General features: G+C 38.3%; 1 protein-coding gene across 1 annotated transcript in view; it reads right to left on the bottom strand.

Annotated features, from left to right (window-relative positions):
• Nucleotides 1-4,269: 4,269 nt before the first annotated feature.
• Nucleotides 4,270-17,492, bottom strand: part of CHD9 (chromodomain helicase DNA binding protein 9) — a 99,699-nt gene continuing 86,476 nt past the window's right edge. Inside the window, 7 exon segments of the mRNA XM_055818474.1 lie at nucleotides 4,270-7,730; nucleotides 9,880-9,984; nucleotides 11,969-12,097; nucleotides 12,443-12,664; nucleotides 13,148-13,287; nucleotides 14,352-14,520; nucleotides 15,323-15,595. Coding sequence (XP_055674449.1) covers nucleotides 6,867-7,730; nucleotides 9,880-9,984; nucleotides 11,969-12,097; nucleotides 12,443-12,664; nucleotides 13,148-13,287; nucleotides 14,352-14,520; nucleotides 15,323-15,595 — 1,902 coding nt within the window. The 3' untranslated portion in view covers nucleotides 4,270-6,866.

Below are 17,492 nucleotides of genomic sequence, written 5' to 3'. Positions count from 1 at the left end.
CTTGCCCATTTCAGTGTACCATTAAAAACTAAGGGTTAGGCTGTTATCTGATGTCTTGGATTTTTATTTTAACATGGAGGAGCTGTGAACTTTGCGGTAAGGTAGCAGCTGCTCTGAGGTACCCAGGACATTTATAGGATGCTGTCTGCTACCCCCAAGTCTGTATATAATACCATAGGGCTTTTCTGTTAAGCCACATTTACAGTATTTGTTAAAGCAGAAAGCAGCAATAACTTACTACAGTATTTTACCTTCTACGGAGAAAACACGGATCTACTCTTTTGAAATCATTTGGACACCTAAAAAAATAAATAAATGTAACAACCCCCCACTGTATAAAAGATAAAGCCTAAGGTTAAAGGTGAAGTGGTTATGCTGTGGTTGTACCTACATACTTTCCTGTGGGTTTAGGCATCCAGACTTTATAAATAAATAGTTCCACTTGACTGCTTCTGTGTAGAAGACTTTAAAAAAGGTATTTTTTTCATTTAATGGTCTACTGAAAAGTTAAGAAACACTTTAGACATAATAGACGCTTAAATCTTTTTCATCCCTGAGGACTTAACTTCACTTGTTTGTCCACTTAACCTCTCCCCCCCTTTTTTCCCCCCTTACAAAGAAGCAAGAATTTTATTCAAGACAATAGCAATGTTCAACATGAACACTGAAATGAAGAGATATCCTCATTTGGCATGTTAATTTGAATTATTTCCACTACTGGATTCCATATTATATCTACCAATATTCTAAGTCACTGCCACCAATGCAAAACTCCAATGGAGACAGCACATGCACCCTCTCAGCCTGGGTCCTTGGCAGCTGCTCGGCTGTCCTACAGTAAAATACATCTCCTACTGTTTTGCAGTTTCAGAAATTTAGCTTGTGGACATGCTATGAGATGGACTTCTCTGTGAACTACAAATGGCACTTGGAGCATCAAAGGGCTGCAAGCATAAATATTTCTTTGTATTGCCCCCCGGCAATGTCACACTGGGGAACGCAGCCATGGCAACCTGAGCTCGTCAGGTGGCACTCCAGAGACACAGCTACTGTGTGCGGCTCAGAGAACTGGTGAACCCTTTCAATATAGGGGTGCAGAGAAACAGGGCTCTGAACTACCTGAAATTTTTTCTATGCTGGTGGCTTTCACAATAAAATATAGTCTCCTCACAAAATGTAAGAAACAGGTAGCAAATCTTGAGGCCAAACAAATGCTGCAGTGTCATAGCACAGACTGTACTGGCATCAAGTAGTGAAGACTGACTGTGACAAGAAATTTTTGAAATGGTGGTTAAAGTTGTTTACCTGCAGGGAAATAAAGGGGCCTCCCAGGTAAGGCCAGATACACACCAGGCAAAGTCTGTTCTCCTAACAAGGCGAGTCCAAGATGACCAACTCTTGGAAGTGTGTACACCACTAGAAAGCAAAATACCAGTTTATTTAGGCTAGAATTGCTGCTGCATTAAAAAGAATGAAGCAGTATACGCTTATTTTGGGATTGGGAGTTAGAAACTCTGCCTTACAGGAGCGAAAAGCTGAGCTACCACCGGCATTGAGAAGTTGAGCAGACATCAAACAACATGAAACAGAGAAGCTGACATAGTAGTTCCCAAATCAAAAGCTGTTCTCAGATAAGATTAAGAGCTTAAGGACATGCTTTGGTGAGCACTGGTGAAAAAGAGAGACGATGATGCCATCTCTGACATTAGGATCCCAAGAATTTTCCAAACCAGTTTCCCTTGTATGCACAAGAAACCTTACCTGGAACACTAAGGAGAATTTCGCACTCTTAGGTTTCGTTCATGGCTGGAACAGACAAAAAGCTGGGGAAAAAAAAAAAAAGTCCCTCATTTTGCAGAATAACTCTATGGCAGGATCTTATGAGTGGCATCTTCCTTCCTTCCTTCCTTCCTTCCACGAGAGCCTGAAAAGAGGCAGCGTAAAAATAAAAATAAAATCATAGCCTTAATCTGTTTATTCTGAAAACATCCCTGGCTACTTTCAAGTAGAGAAATGCTAAGAGTCTGATTAATGCCAAGCAGTTTAGCGTTTTTTTAGAAAGAAATCTGAACATCAGCTAGCTAGAGTACAAAATAGTACAAAATTCTAAACTGAAACTAGAATTTAAATTATGTAATGAAACATGTTTTGGCATTGTAACTCTTCTGAATGGAGACACTTACCTGTATTTACCTCTCTTCAGCCCACCCTATTTTGTGGAAAGTTTTCCTTAATTCTTTGTGTTTATTCTCAGTGAACTGTGTTCCTAAATGCTGGGTTGAACAATATTTTGATGGCTGTATTCGAATTTTTATAATTTCTGGCCAGCTGGAACTTTTGACAGTAATGTATGATGTAATTAGTGACACCACTAGAGTTATAATGCATTTCAACATCCTTACTCTGCGTCTATTGTCGTTATTTTCAAAAACTTATCTCACGTGTACTTCATTACTAAAAGATAGAAAAGCTTTTCTCCAAAAAGAACAGTTTTCCTTGGGAAAATTTTAACTGAAACTTGTCCTTGTCATCAGAGACACTTAACCATGAGAAGTCCTTGCTGTTATCTTTTAACAGAAAAATTTCATTTTACAAATCATTAGTTAAAAAATGAAGTGACCAAGATTTTCTTACTGTTTAGTTATGGAAAACTATTATCTGTATTTCCTTTTCCTCTAAATGTGACAAAGATATATGCAGAATGTTTGCATAACATTAGGGACATTCAGATAAGCCAGGAGAGTTATTTTGTAAACTCCCGTAACTACACTAGTGTAATTAGCCTGCTCTGCAGATACCAGCATAACCGTGATGTTCCAGCAATGCACAGCTGGAAGTGTTGGTCAACTACAAAATTTGAAGTGTTGGTCAACTACAGCAGCGTAGACCCCACATTATGCTGGCACAGCTCCCTCATATTGAAGATAATTATGGGGTGTAACAGAACTCGATCAGAAACTGTTCATACAACTGAGTGTTAGTAACCTTCCCATTGCGAGTGATTTCATGCAATGCTGCACTGCAGATCCCTTTATACTAGCCACGTACACCAGGCACACTTCCTCTCGCTGCAGCTTAAATGCAGGCTTTAACAAGTAAACATTCATTCTGAAGGTGCGAGTACTGTCGTAAAGAGCAACAAATAAAAAATATATTACTAAATAACATGGCAGAAGGAATTTTTTCAGAGACGAGAGGTAACACAGGACAGCAATTTGCGTGGGACATCTTGTTAATAGTCTCACCTAATCACAGCCTGTTGCAAAACACCAGATACTGTTTCAAAACAGTTCAAAGGAGTGCAAGAAATTAAACACCGATACTGCGCCTAGATTCTCTGTTCCTTGGAAACAGTTACATCGAAAAATAGATCTACTTATATTTCCATTTACAGACTAACAGGACTGGATTGTAAAATTACAAGACATGATTCCTCCTCTCCCCTCTCCTTTTTTTTTTTCTCCTTTTTTAATTCTGTGATGTTTCTAATAGACCTGCTAGAAATATACGTTAAAAATACTCGTAGGGATTCTGCAAGACTTCGAAGGAAAAAAGACGCAGGGGAGAACATGAGAACAGAGCTCCTATGCATACGTGCATTTTTATCACCTGTGTACAGACTTGAGAAAGCAGCTCAGAAAGGACGATCGTGATCTGAAGACAAAATCCAGACTGGAATAACTACGGATACCACTCAAACACTCAGCTGCAATGACAAGTTAAAACAAGTGGGCAGCTGACAAGCAGCAGGCTACTGACGTTCAGCAGACATGTCCGTGACCTGCATAAATACACAAAAAATAGCAATAGTAAGTGCATTGTACGTAATTAAAAGATTTAGCAAATGCATAGAAAGTAATGCAGCGTTTTAAAAAGAAAGATTCCAAAGGTACTTTGCTGCTTACCCTGGAACATGAGATGCGTCATTATTTCAAACTTTCAGACCAGAACCTAGACTGTATATTCCTTTCTAACCGTAACTACTGAATGGCTGGAACAACAGCTTGTTTGTAAGACAACAGAGTAACAGGAAATTCATTCCCAGAAAAATTATACATCAGTAAGGCATGGTCTTGGGGGAGGAGGGGCGTGGTGGTGGTGTTTACATGCTTGGCTTGAGTTTGTTTTTTTTCTCTTACTCTTTTTAAGGCCTGAAGAATAATTTCAGCATTAAAGCTTAACACTGGAAATTAACTTTTGCTGCTGAAAGATACATGTTTAATCCTAACACAGACAGCATTATTTTCACATACTGAGGCCAACATCATGGGTAGTCAAAGAATATGTTTAATAAAAAATAATTAAACTTCCATTTGCTCTATAGAACATCATAGAAAGTAATTCAATAAATTACAAATGACTTTTTAAGACGCTTGTTCAACTACAGAAAGCAAATTCAGACTACACAGAACACAACTGGCAAATATTGCAAATGTCCAAAAAAAACCTGGACTAAGACTTGGATCATGAAGCCTGAAACAAGGGATAGAAATACAAGGCAATAACAGCTAAAGTTCTTTTAGTAACTACCAACACACACTTTTATCATCACCTTGGATATCCTTTTAATTTTAACTTCAGTATTAGTGTAATTCTACTGAGGTTTCCTTATAACCCTTAACTTTATACAACCGTATTTGCATATAGTTTAGCTGACAGTGGGACATTTTCTCCCCTTCTGGTTCAAACCGATTAAAAATAAACCCAATATATTATGTTCAAGTCTACACCAGCCTTCATTACTTGAAACTGTAATTGCCTTATTACATAGAAAGAATTACTAGAATGGTAACCAAACTCACTTGACCATAATTAGGAAAATACTTTATTTCATAAATCTGATATAAATTAGGTTTTAGCCACAAGATTTAGGATTTGTTTTGTGGGGTAAGGGTGGGAACGATGGTATTGTTGACATACTCCATCAGCAAACTAATTTAATTACTGTTTGTAAAACTTTGGCTATTTCATAGATGCATCCTAGTTAAATAAAAGTGCTATATTACAAAGGGCAAAATATTAAATAATACCTTTTTTTTTTTTTATGGTGAAGAATTGCTACCCCCTTCTCTTGGCAGTTTTTCATTTTTACTATTGCTAAGACACTGCGTGAAGGGCCAAAAATCAGAATACTATTTGGGAAAATACATAACCAGCACAATCCAAATGGTAGTTGTACAGTTGTGTAATTACATGTAATACTGCTTCTAATCATGGGGCTAGTTATTTTGCACATAGAAACTTATATTTCATTGGTAAAGTTCTTGATAAAAAAACAACACAGTTGTTTTACTGTACAAGCAAGCAACAGAACTATATCAAAATATACAGTTTTTGTTTTCTATTTTTAAATTTATCCCTTTGTAAAGCTTTTTCAATGACTTCTACTAGTACCTGTGTCTATTTTCTCTTAACACTTGCCTATTCTTGGACCGCAAACGATGTAACAGAGGTCAACTGAAGTCAGTCAGTTCAGAACTTCTGTAAATGTGGATCTGGGCCTTTGACTGTGTCAGAGTAATAGCAGCTTAAGAAGAAGGAGGAACCATATCGCACATCAAATCTTCGACAGATTTCATATAGTAAAGGGTTCTAAGGATTTGGACTCAAACAGATGCCTTATGCCCTGTTACTGTGGTTTCTAGGAATAATTTGTCTTCCTTACTATTCAAAGTGCTTTTTCTTCAGTGGGTAACTCAGCATAATATATGAAGTGACATCCCAATAATGATTTTGAGTAATATTTAATATTTAGTCAGATTTAAATCTGCGGAGAAGTTTAAACTCAAAAGGAGTTCGAAACTATCGGTACTTTATTTACCATTATTAACTGGTAACTCCAGGAGGTTTTATGACATAAAACACAAATAGAAATCTACACAAACAAAGCAAACAAACAATTTTTACATGAAGTATGCAGTGTTGAAAGGTCTTTTCAGTGGCACTTTATGACAGTTTGCCTCTTCTGAGTCTTGGGGAAACTACTCCTCATTTTGGGACTTTTAATTCTGCAGAGGGAGCCCAAAACTTTGCAAGGTGTAAACTAAATAGATCTACATGGTGCCAAGTAGCATGAGATAAGACAGTTTTTGCTTTAATTTCCCCCTTACTGCCGTCAAAGAGAACAGCTGTAATAAGGGGGGGAAAAAAAACAACCCAACAGTCATATCTCAAATAACTCAGATTTTAACATGATATACAGGATGTCTTTAGAAAACAAAACAAAACCTGAAAACAAGTAATAGAAACCAATGTAAACGTCCTAAACTAACTCAGCTGAGGTAACAGGTAGCCAGTTCAATTGGCTGATTGGGAAAAAATTTATCTTCTTTTAAACACACTTGTACCTGAATTGGAAACAGCAGTGCATCACAACACTAGAGCATTTTCATGTAATTAAAGCAATGGATGGTGATGTAGATTCTACAGCTTTCATGACATTCATTAGCTGCCCAAATTATTGCTGAGTTTTGATCTGTAAATTATAAGTGTCAAGGAGGCTGTAAAACTATATTCAAATTAAATCAATAATATGCATAAAGTATTCTGTGTTCACTGCAAATATATTAAATATACAGCTCTTACTTGAGCATTATTTTCATAAAATTAACCCCCCAACAAAATTATAATGCCTTTTGTTGTAATTTTACACCATTGTGTATTTGATAGTACATACAAGTTCAGAAACTTATGAACTTCAAGAAATATTACATGCAAAACGTCTCTGAAAGCAGTTTGCACTTCTAAACAAATACTGAAATGTTCGGTCAGTAAATCATTGATGCACTCAACACTGGGTTATTTACAATGAAATAATTAAAGAATAAATTCAAAATCAGTTTATAATTTAAGTGCAGAGTCTGGGGTCAGTCTTCATCACTAGAATCTGAATCCTCAGATGAAGACGATGTACTATCAGATCCAGATGAAGCATCTGCTTTCTCTGAACCCTCATCTGTGCTGTTTTCGTTGTGAGAGCTTGGCTCTGTTCCCCCTTTGTCTTCCTGATCTCTAACCCGAGAATTTTCCTCCTTTTCTTCTGTGGGCTTGGCTGAGCCCGTGTCATTGCTTTCACTGTTCTGTACATCAAAAATATTAGACTGAGACAAAGCTGGGATATGAAGATTAAGGCCTGGAGTGAGAAGCATCCCTGGGTAAAGTATGTTGGACAAAAGTAATGGATTAAGAGAGAGAGGATTGGCAGCTGCAGCAGCCGAGGATGTTGAAGGAGAACTTGAAACAGAGTTTTCACCACCAGTATCCGTATTTTGGTCTTCTGTCCTTTCTTTCTTTGTATCTGCCTCTTTCGAATCGCTTCCCTTTTTCTCCTCTGAAATTGATTCTGTAGACTTTGTTAGAAGTCCTCCCATGCCCAGCAAGTTTGGTAATCCAGCCATCCCTGACAGCAGCATGGGGAACATGGCAGCCATGTTCTTAGCTTCTCCTCCAGTAGTTAAGCCAGCTGGCATTCCCATTAACCCTGCTGTTACTTGCAGCGACTGCAGGTTTTGCAGGTTTTGTTGTAAGGCCTGAAGACCAGGCAGATCCACTCCTGGAAGCAATCCGTTAGCTAGCAGAGGGTTAACTGACACGCTTGCAGCGGTGGCAGCTGCTGCAGCTGCTGTTGCCTTAGCAATCTCGCTTTTGGGGCGCCTTCCTCTCCGGCTTACTTCTTCCCGCACAACAGGTCCAGTGAGAATACGGTCAAACATACCTTCTGGAAGAAATCCCTGCAAGAGACACATCGGGTATTTTTAGTATTTTGAGAGCTCAAAGATGGAGAAGTAAAAGCCAACGTAACACCCAAGTGTACAGTAATGGTGTCAAAGATTATTCTGGTATGTTAGCACAGCAGCTTCATCTCCAGACAGCTCACTGCAATTTGTGGTGACTCCATGCCATCACATCTGACATGTCTAAAGACCCATTTCCACAGCGAGGTCTACTCAGGTGTTCTCTCGCACCCTTTGCTAACTTGTCCTTAGAGGTTTGTTTGCAGATCAAGCCAAACACAGCTAATTATAGGAGCAATCTCAATTTAAAACATAAACCAGCATTGCTTTGCAATACTACCACGTTCCAATCATTGGACAGCTTAATTAAAAAAATTAGTTATTTAATTTAAATAGAAATGTGTGATTGCACCTAGACCAACGAGCTCTAAGCCCTTTTTATTGTTGCTAGTGTCTGTTAAACATCCTCGTACCTCACCTCACCCATAAACTTGACAATAAATAGTAAAGACTCAAGCTGTATTAAAACGAAACTGAGAGCACTTCTTTTTAGGGCTTGCACAGTATTACTTCACCTCTGTAAGCCCTCCTACCTAACAATGAAGAAAGAGTTACAATGGACCTAATATTCCCTTTGAAACACATTGTCTTGAAAATTCCTCTTAAAAATGGCAATCTTAAGATTGCAACTATTACTTATCTCCATACTACACCAGCCTTTTTTTCTCCAGCAGCTCTCTCTAATTTAAACTAGTCTAACACAACTAGAGGAATTCAGAACTCTTGCTCTGTTCTTCTGTCCTGCGGGTAACGACTAAATTCTAAAAGTAATTCTGCTATTATTTACACCTTTAATCACTGCAGCCTAATCCTATTCCTAGTCACCTATTTTTCTAACAGAGTGTCCCACAAGGGTATTGGAGAGCCTGGCATTTGGAACTTCACAGAAAGATTACAAATTCTGCTGACAGTGAACTAGGGAAAAAAAAATTAACTTGGTCATTTCTTTGCTAGAGGCTGAAGTGTAGCGTAAATATAATATATGGTCATTTCTTTGCTAGAGGCTGAAGTGTAGCGTAAATATAATATACTTCTGAGAAGTTAATAGCAGGTGAGGAAACAGACTTCACATGAACCTTGACAAAACCACCCTCATTTCTGTTAGACACAGGGAACGGAAGAGTAACTGGGTTATCCAGAAACCATTCTTCATTATACAACACAACTTTTTAAGGTTCAAAATATTGTCCTTATCTTCGAGGCAAACAGGGAAAGAACTCAGAACCATACACCATGCTTGAACCAGCCACACTTAAAAGGAAAGAGATAACGGCTATACAATAATTCCCATAATGAAAATGCATACCTGCTGTTTTGTTGGAACTGTGGACAAAGCCTATCAAAAAACTTCCTTCTTTTAAATTTAATGAAGTACAAAGCTCAGACAGAACAAACCCTCAAACTCCCTGAGTGCATATGCAACTAGTAAGAAGCTGACTCGGGACTACCAGGGTCTGTAATACTCTGTTGGTATTCCATACAGAAGGAGCACATGGGCAACGCTGAAGTTGTAGTGGAGACTATTATCCTTGTTCCCTCCACTGGAATCTCAACACTACTTTTTAGTGAGAATCTTTAACAAATAGAAAACAGACGTTTTAAGTAGTAGAAAATAGCTATATTAATTTTTTATTTACGTTTTGATTGAGGATACCTATTTCTTCAAGGTGCACATTGAAAGTGAATTAATTCAGAAGTAAAATGAATATTTAAAATCGTATTTATCTTCCTAACTTAACTTTAAGAATAAGGAAGTATTCTGGGGGCTAATACCTTTCTTAAAAATCTTCAAGGGTACATTTATGAGATGAAAACGTCACAGTATTACAGCACCTTCAAACAAATCTCTAATTTGGGGTTGCCAGCCACTGTTCCTCCCTTGCTCCAACTCACAGCTGTGCCAGCAAACCAGCTTAGGGAACTGAGCTGGCAGAAAGAAAAGCTAACATTGACTCACATTCCACACTTAATGCAGTACCCGAAATGAAAAGTGTGCCTGCTGGCACGCCTTTTTTTTCCCCTGTTTGCCTTCTTTGTTTTTAAAATACATTTCATGTCATGGTTATCTCGTTCTGCAAATACTCACAGACTGTTTTACAACTTCTCCCCATTCAGGAGCCACTCCATACTCTGGATTTTCTTTCAAGAACCTGCACAAATCCTTGAGAGGGGGAGCAAATGCACCCCCCACCTGAGAAGAAAAAGATAGAAGTCAGGAAATACTTCTCATTCAGTAAGAAAAAAAGGCAACATTCATACCTAACACTTTCACTTTTGCCTTTTATGTAAAACAATACAAATAAAAGCCCCACTTTAAATTATCAATGAGTATGACACGGGTTTTGACCGATTCCCGGTGAAGTTATGTGAAATATTCTTTGGTTTGTTTTAAGTCTACTAAACTCACACTCATCTATTAAACTCACGCTTTGCAACTTTCGTATTAGACATCCCTACTAATGTTTAATATCAGAGTTTATGAAGACATGCAATGAATGGAAGAGCAACCACATGAATAGCTAACGGTGGTCCAGGTATTACCGAGAAGGTTGTAACCACAAACCTGTTAAAACTTTTCCTTTATCTACTACATCAGTCCTATCATCTCAATCAACTTCTAAAAACACTTCTATTAAAAGGCTCTGCTTCTTCTGTGAAATTATTTCTTGTATTTTCTTTCACACAAAAAAGGCCAAGTTAAGATGGCTAAACAGCATGTCCTAATAAAATCATATAAGCAGGAGAGTAAGCTCTCCGGTTAGTCAGAAGTATTACTCAGATCCAGAAGGAAAGAAGAAATGGTAGAAAGAAGGAAGGAGAAAGAATTCCAGTTTCTGTTCAACCTTCTCTATAAACAGCAACTTAAACTCACATTTTCCAGGCTACTTTTGGTCCCCTCACCCCCTGCTACTAAATGTGTAACTGAACTAAAAAAGACAATGAGACAAAATGAGTTTTGTCTGGAAACTGGTTATAAATGGGAAAAATGAGATTAATAAAGTAACAGAGTCTCAACTATGGTGTAGAAATCTGTTAAGAGGAAAAAAGCCATCATGAAAACATAGGCTTTAACAGCAAGCACAGATCAAATCTCTCACTCCTTGATCATCAACTTTGAAAAGATTCCTCAGGGCATGGATTACTGTAGAGCAGCCGAGGGTCTGTGTTTCAAGAGACTGGCAGCCACACAGGTTGCTCTTCAGAGCTGCTGTATCAACGCACCGAGGAGATTAAAGACTCTCAAATTCTGCCTCACTCTCCTCTATGGATGCACAAAGCTTCTGACCTTAATACAGTAGCACACAAAAAAAATAATCCCGCTTTCCTTGCAAGTGCTCTGTAACAGAAGGACAAGCTAGCAGTATCACAAGACAAAATGCTCCACAGGTTGACACAATACCTCAGAGACTCCCACCGGACTGCTGTTCTGGTACTACACTGACATTCAAAGAGACCATCCCACACACCTGTCCAAATTTATTCAATAAACAACAGTAACGTTCTGCATGCTTTCCTTGAGCACTGCCTTTTAGCTTTTCCCAAGGCCTATTCAAACGCATTATTCCATTCCCAAACTTTAGGCAATTTGAATTCGGCACCTTATCTCCCATCTTCCACTGTCGGGACATTAGAAAAGAATTCCCCTGTTACACTACTGTTTCGCCTAGCAATGTGATTTACAACAGACACATGCTGCTGAACCACGACAGTCAAATGTCAGAGAACTCAAAAAAGAAAAAAGCAAAACAATGCAGTAGACAGGATTTAAGCAATTCCAATGGACAAGGTTCTACGCAAAATATAATTTTCATCATGTCAGAAGTAGTAGTTGGAAGACGTACACATTATTTAGAACTTCTGAGAATGTTGCTACTTTGATCACAATGACATATATTTCAGTGCCCATGCCTCCATATTAGTGGCATAAATATTGCCAAATATTGAGTGTTCCATTTTATCTGAACATAAACCACAGGGTAAGTTTCTAGCTGTATCTTACATATTTTCATAGTTGCAAAACACTGACTAGAAGATTATTGTTTACTTTCTTGCTGGGTGCCAAAACCTTACAAACGTTTCATTTGTGCGCAGTGTTTTAGCATGGGCAGTAGACAGACAGCAAGGGTAGTTCTTCATTTTGGGGAACATCAGAATGGCAACAGCATTATGAATACCTTTCGGGCGTTTCTTCTGTTTATGAGCTGAACACGTTCTTCACCAGTCAAACTATTGACATCCAGTTTGTTAGGGTTTCGACAACGGTGTCTTTTTTGTTTGGGCCTCCCATCATGCAGCTGCATCCTCTGTTTTGAAGGAATTAAAAAGCCAATTATCCTTCTGACATATCTTGCCATTTTTAAAACAGTTATCTGTGCAATCTCTTGAGTCAGGCATTCATCTGAAGTAATCTTTGATTTCAGAAATATTTCAGTAACAATACTAATCACAACCACAGAAGCAGCCCAGCAAAAAGCACGAAATCCTCCGATTCCTCTAGCCATTGCTTTGTTTTAATAATTTTACAGTTTTCAACAGCGCTATACTTTTTCCAGGTATTATTATTTATATCTTTTTGAATACAAATCCAAATACATTCTATGAGAAATGTTTTGCTATTTAGCTAAAGCAGAGCTGAAAGGAATACTCACAGGAATACAAGCTCCTGAATCTTCCACATAGCCGGGATGTTCTTTAAGCCACCTTTCTAAATCTTTTCTTTTGGGGGCATCATCACCTGCAAGCCTTGTTCCATCTTTTAGGTTAATAACAGGAACTGGACTCTCTGCATCAAGCATGCCTTGGGACTGCGTGTAAGTGAGTGCTGGGTTTATTCCTGCAGCAACTTGACAGGAGTTAATACCTGGGTTAACCTGGAGAAATTCAAAACATTTGACTAAGTTCTCCACAGAAAAATTATTTTGTGTACCATACAACGAGGGACACAGTCCTGCAGATCATTACGCACGCTCAGGGACTCAGTGAGACTACTCATGCCTTGGACAGCTCTCCAAGGCACTGTACAATCAGGTCCCATAAGAAACGTATGGGGAAGGATGTCCTGAAGTGTTGCTAGGTCAAATATCAAGGTTTTAATAATACATTGTTAATTACAGTTAATCAAAGCCACAATTAAACTTACTTTTTAAAAACAGTTACCAGTATTGTATCTATCTGGTGTTTAGTAGAACTCCACCAGTTCTCATTTGTGTAGTCAAACTCTCAGTTAACAGTCTCGGAAAAAACCCAAACCCAACAGCATTTTTTGTTGTATGTTGACAGCTAGTTATGCTCAGTTAGGGGATTAATAGTAATCTGGACCTTATTTTTGCATACAAAAATGTAACTTGACTTACATGATTAGGCTGTTTATTTCTATTTATGAAGAGGACATCAACTCCCTCCACATTCTTCCTCCTTCCTCTTCTCTTTTTGACTGCAGGCTGACTGTCAACTATGATTCCATTGGCACTGGCTGTTAAGTGACTGGAAGTACCTAATTAATGATGTAATAAAATCAGCGTCAGATGCTTGAGCTGTTTATAACAAGAAACACGTCTGGAAATAAAATTAACTAGAATACTGCAAGTGCATTTAATTTCTACATGTAAATACTAACAGAAATTGCCTATTGTTTTATGACTGGTTTAAACACTATTAATACCAAGACTCTGAAAGCGACTCTACTACGAAAGTTTCCTATTGCTGCCCCCTACCCACTCCAAAGAAATCTGTACAGGGAGGTAGAGCTGCTAAAAACCACTGACACCACACACACACGTGAAGGCAGACATCCCTAAATAAATGTTTATAACAAGACCTTAATGCTGTGCTGCAACAAGAAAGTACAAAATGCAAGTGACAGGTAGTACTTTTTTTTTTTAAAAGGAGATTGTCTCCTCCACTTACATATGCAGTCTCAGTGAACTGCAGCCATTTAATCAGTAGCTGGCCTGAATCAAGCACCCAATTCTAATTATTTCAAATGTTTTAATAGAAATTTTAACAAAAAAATTTGCTTTAGGCTCCTTTTTATTTGCCAGTGTACACTTACTCTTACCTTTTGTGAAAATAAGCTACGCATTTTTGGCTGCCAGCCAAAAATTGGTTCTAGATCCTCTACTGTTTCTCTGCGTGAAATGCAGGAAAGAATACGAAGAGTGCGAATTGACACAGGCATAATCCAGAACTCTTCATCTTTACTTATTAACTAGCCACACTAAGTTCCGAGTTAAACTGATTACTGTCAGGGTACAGTGATGCACTTTACAATTAGGAACACCTTCTTGTAAAGATATTCATAATGTCTAACAGCATCATTCTATTAACATTACAATAACTGACACTGTCAGAGAGTATTCATGTGGTCCAAGCTCATGCCTCAACCGGTGCCCAGTTTGCTAACACACTGGGAGAGAATTCCCCCAGACTGCAGTTTAGAGCAAACAACACTGCAGACATCTCTTTCCACTGCCTATCCACATATCTACAGAGGTCAACAGAAGAACCCAGAAGATAAGATTTCATACCAACCCTTAGGACCCCAGATATTTTATGTACCTGATTTGGGAAGTGATTTTGGGAAGTTGACAAGGCTGGTTTCTGAAGCATTCTGGAGTTCACGTAGCCGAGCCAGGTATTGCTGCTGTCCGAGTGCACCTTCGTCACTTTCAAATGGCCTTTTCTGAGACAGTCCCTGCTTCTGAAAAGTCAATTTCAAACCACCTTCCTGTTAAATAAATGCCAGGGTTAGAAGAGTCTCTTCTGAAGCAGAAATATGTACTTCATCATCAGGATTCTCACATACAGTTACTCCAGAAGAGTTGAGGAAGGATGAAAACCTTGTATTAGACCTTAAAAAAAAGTCTTGCTTCTCCTCCCTGTAAAAAACAAAATCTGAACAGAAGTTCCATAGAATTGCTTCTATGAATGTAAACTTTGATTATCTACTATCCTAACTGAAAAATCCAGACACTGAACAGGTGCTTACCTCCCTAATCCAGTCCTAAAGAAATGCCAAACCCAAATACAAGTGGAAATTTTGGTGTATTTTTACATGCTACAGGTTTCAAACTACAGATAAGAAAAATGTTGGAAGCTTCCAGCCTGCACTTACTACTGTAACTCTTTAAAAGGCCAAGAAATAAGAAAGTGCTTGCTGGATACAACAGGCCGAAACATTTAGAAAAGTGCCAACCACCAGAAATACCCCTTTTTTACTAACCAGATTTCTTAGAAACAGCATGAAACAGGCTGTCTGAGGAAGCTCCACAATGGCAAAATTTCAATTCAGAGAGAGAAATAACAATGATTCCTTCCAGTGGCTTATGTAAATCGGAAAACAAACAAAAAACCACCCCCCCAAAAACAAACCCAAACCCCAAACACTCAATGCCCAGAAGCAGCAGACCCAAATACCCACAAACAAGTGTGTGAAGGAAGTGAGAGTGAGAGCAGGCAGCCACTTGCAGGTAAAGCATGCCGCACACCGCAATCGCAATCAGGTCCTAGGGCAATAAAAATAAACATACGTCATTGATTTTCACTGTAAACTCCTTTTCTCGTACATGCTTCTTCACCTTTGACATCTGCGGTGACTGATCATATTCTTCTTTAACACCTGCAAGAGGGGGTGTCGGTGCAGCGGGCTCGCTGTAATCTGCAGCTGCACCAGGGCTATCCAGAAGTTTGGTTGTGTAGAAAGATGCCACCGTATTGCTGTCATAGCTCCTTCTTGCTGAAGGCCATTTACCTTTCAACACTGTTTGACAAATACTGTCAAGCCGATTAATCATAACTCGATCCTAAAAAACAGAAAGTATCTCTGTAAGAATAATGCTTACCAACACCGTACACATTACATTTAAACATTATGTTCTAATTCTAAAAAGAAAAAACAGCATTTTTCATCACTGGACTTGGACTGAAAAGATTTCTAAGTTCCTAGATTTGTACCAATTCCTTGTAAGAGCTTGTGAAAGGCACCTCTGTAACTAATTTCACCACCTGTAAGCAAATATGCAATCTCTCTCATCTATACAGGGTCTGGGGCCCACAACCACTTGAAACACACTATCTCACTGATTTTTAAAGGAAAGATATATGTTAACTACCAAAGTAGTATCTGAGGGTCTGGCTTTGACTCACTGGTAGCAGGTTCTGAACCTGTGAGAAGCACCATAACATATCTGACAAACGTAATTGAGAAAACTAAATCTACAGACTGTTACTCATATCTTGTTTTAGCTTTCAAAGCCGTATTTTTCCTCATTCGCATTCTTTAGACACCAAACACAGATTTGACTTCACACACCTGCATGACACACAGATCTCAAGCCCCAATAAATTCAACTAAGTACAAGCAGACCCCAGAAACATTTTCTGGTAATTTCAGAGTGCTAAAATTACCTGTTCTCTAAGCAAATTTTTTTTTTTTTGGTCAAGTTCAAGACTCTTCCCTGTATTTAAAAAAGTCCAATTTTGCACACTCTGAATGTAATCTGTCACAATCTGCCAAGCACCTGTGACATCAAAGTTAGGCTCCCCTTCTCAAAATGAACATTCAAAAACTATGAAAAGTGGTATTTAGATTTAAACGCACCTTCCAGGAGCAAAGGTAAAAATAACCAAAAGCTCCTGAGGATCAGATCCTACATCTGTTTTCCCTGCTTCATCACCTGTTTTGTCTCCTGCACTGCCTTCTTTTTCAGACTTTCCTCAACTGCTTGACCTTGAAAATTTTCTTCGTTACAAGCTTGTGATGTGACTCAAATTTGCAAGCTGACTTGCAACTCATGCCTGTTCCCCAGAAGATTATGAAATTATTCTTTTATTAAAATACCAGTGTTCATTGCTTTATATAGCATATGCCTAGCAACACACTAAATACGCTAGAAAGATGCTAAAATTGCTTTAGAACTATTGCAAAAACCCAAGCATTTAAGAAATCTGTCACAAAAATTAACAGCATGTGGGTTTTCCTGCTCTTAAAAAAAGAAAAGTCATACACTACAATAAGCGTAACACTGACTATAAAAGCAAGTACATTTGTCAGACCCAGAAAATGCTGCAGTCAGTCTCATTCTCCTTATATGTCAGGAAAGAAAACTATCCAAAAATATATCACAGTTACAGTTTATGTAGTGAACAGACATCCCAGCAATTTACAATTTTTGCTTCATCTTGTTAGTTAAGCTAGTTAGCTGGAAGTGTGAGAGACTGCTCCACGGTCTTCCATGCCATGTCAGCCACAGACATTCAGATATGACTAAAGATCTTCAAAATGGTATTTCAAGCAAGATGAATTTCCAGTCACTCAGTGTTACTATCTTTTCAAAGTATGCTTTAGAATTTCACTAGTTCACATACGGAGCCATATAGTTAAGTTTTAACGTAAAAGTTGTATTACACCAGTGCTTCGGCCAGCCTACACATTCACATGACTCAGGATTCTGCAACGTACCTGAAGGAGTCCTACTACTACTGCAAAAAGTTTTGTAGTATTTAGCTAACTAATTTCTCGCTCTATTTAATTTTTTACATTCTTTTGTAGTACTGTAAACAATTCTTCTCACGGACTTAAGAACATCCAAACACCTGATAAATTGTCCCATCTTCATCTTAAATACGCTTCCTTTCATCTCCTATGTGACCATCCTCCCTTTTACATACCACTGATGTATAAAATGCTGTCGTCATTCT

This window comes from Falco peregrinus, chromosome 14 (assembly GCF_023634155.1).
Source record: "Falco peregrinus isolate bFalPer1 chromosome 14, bFalPer1.pri, whole genome shotgun sequence".
Lineage (NCBI taxonomy): Eukaryota > Metazoa > Chordata > Aves > Falconiformes > Falconidae > Falco > Falco peregrinus.
The sequence above is the reverse complement of the archived record's forward strand: the minus strand, read 5'-3'. Positions and strand labels throughout refer to the sequence as shown.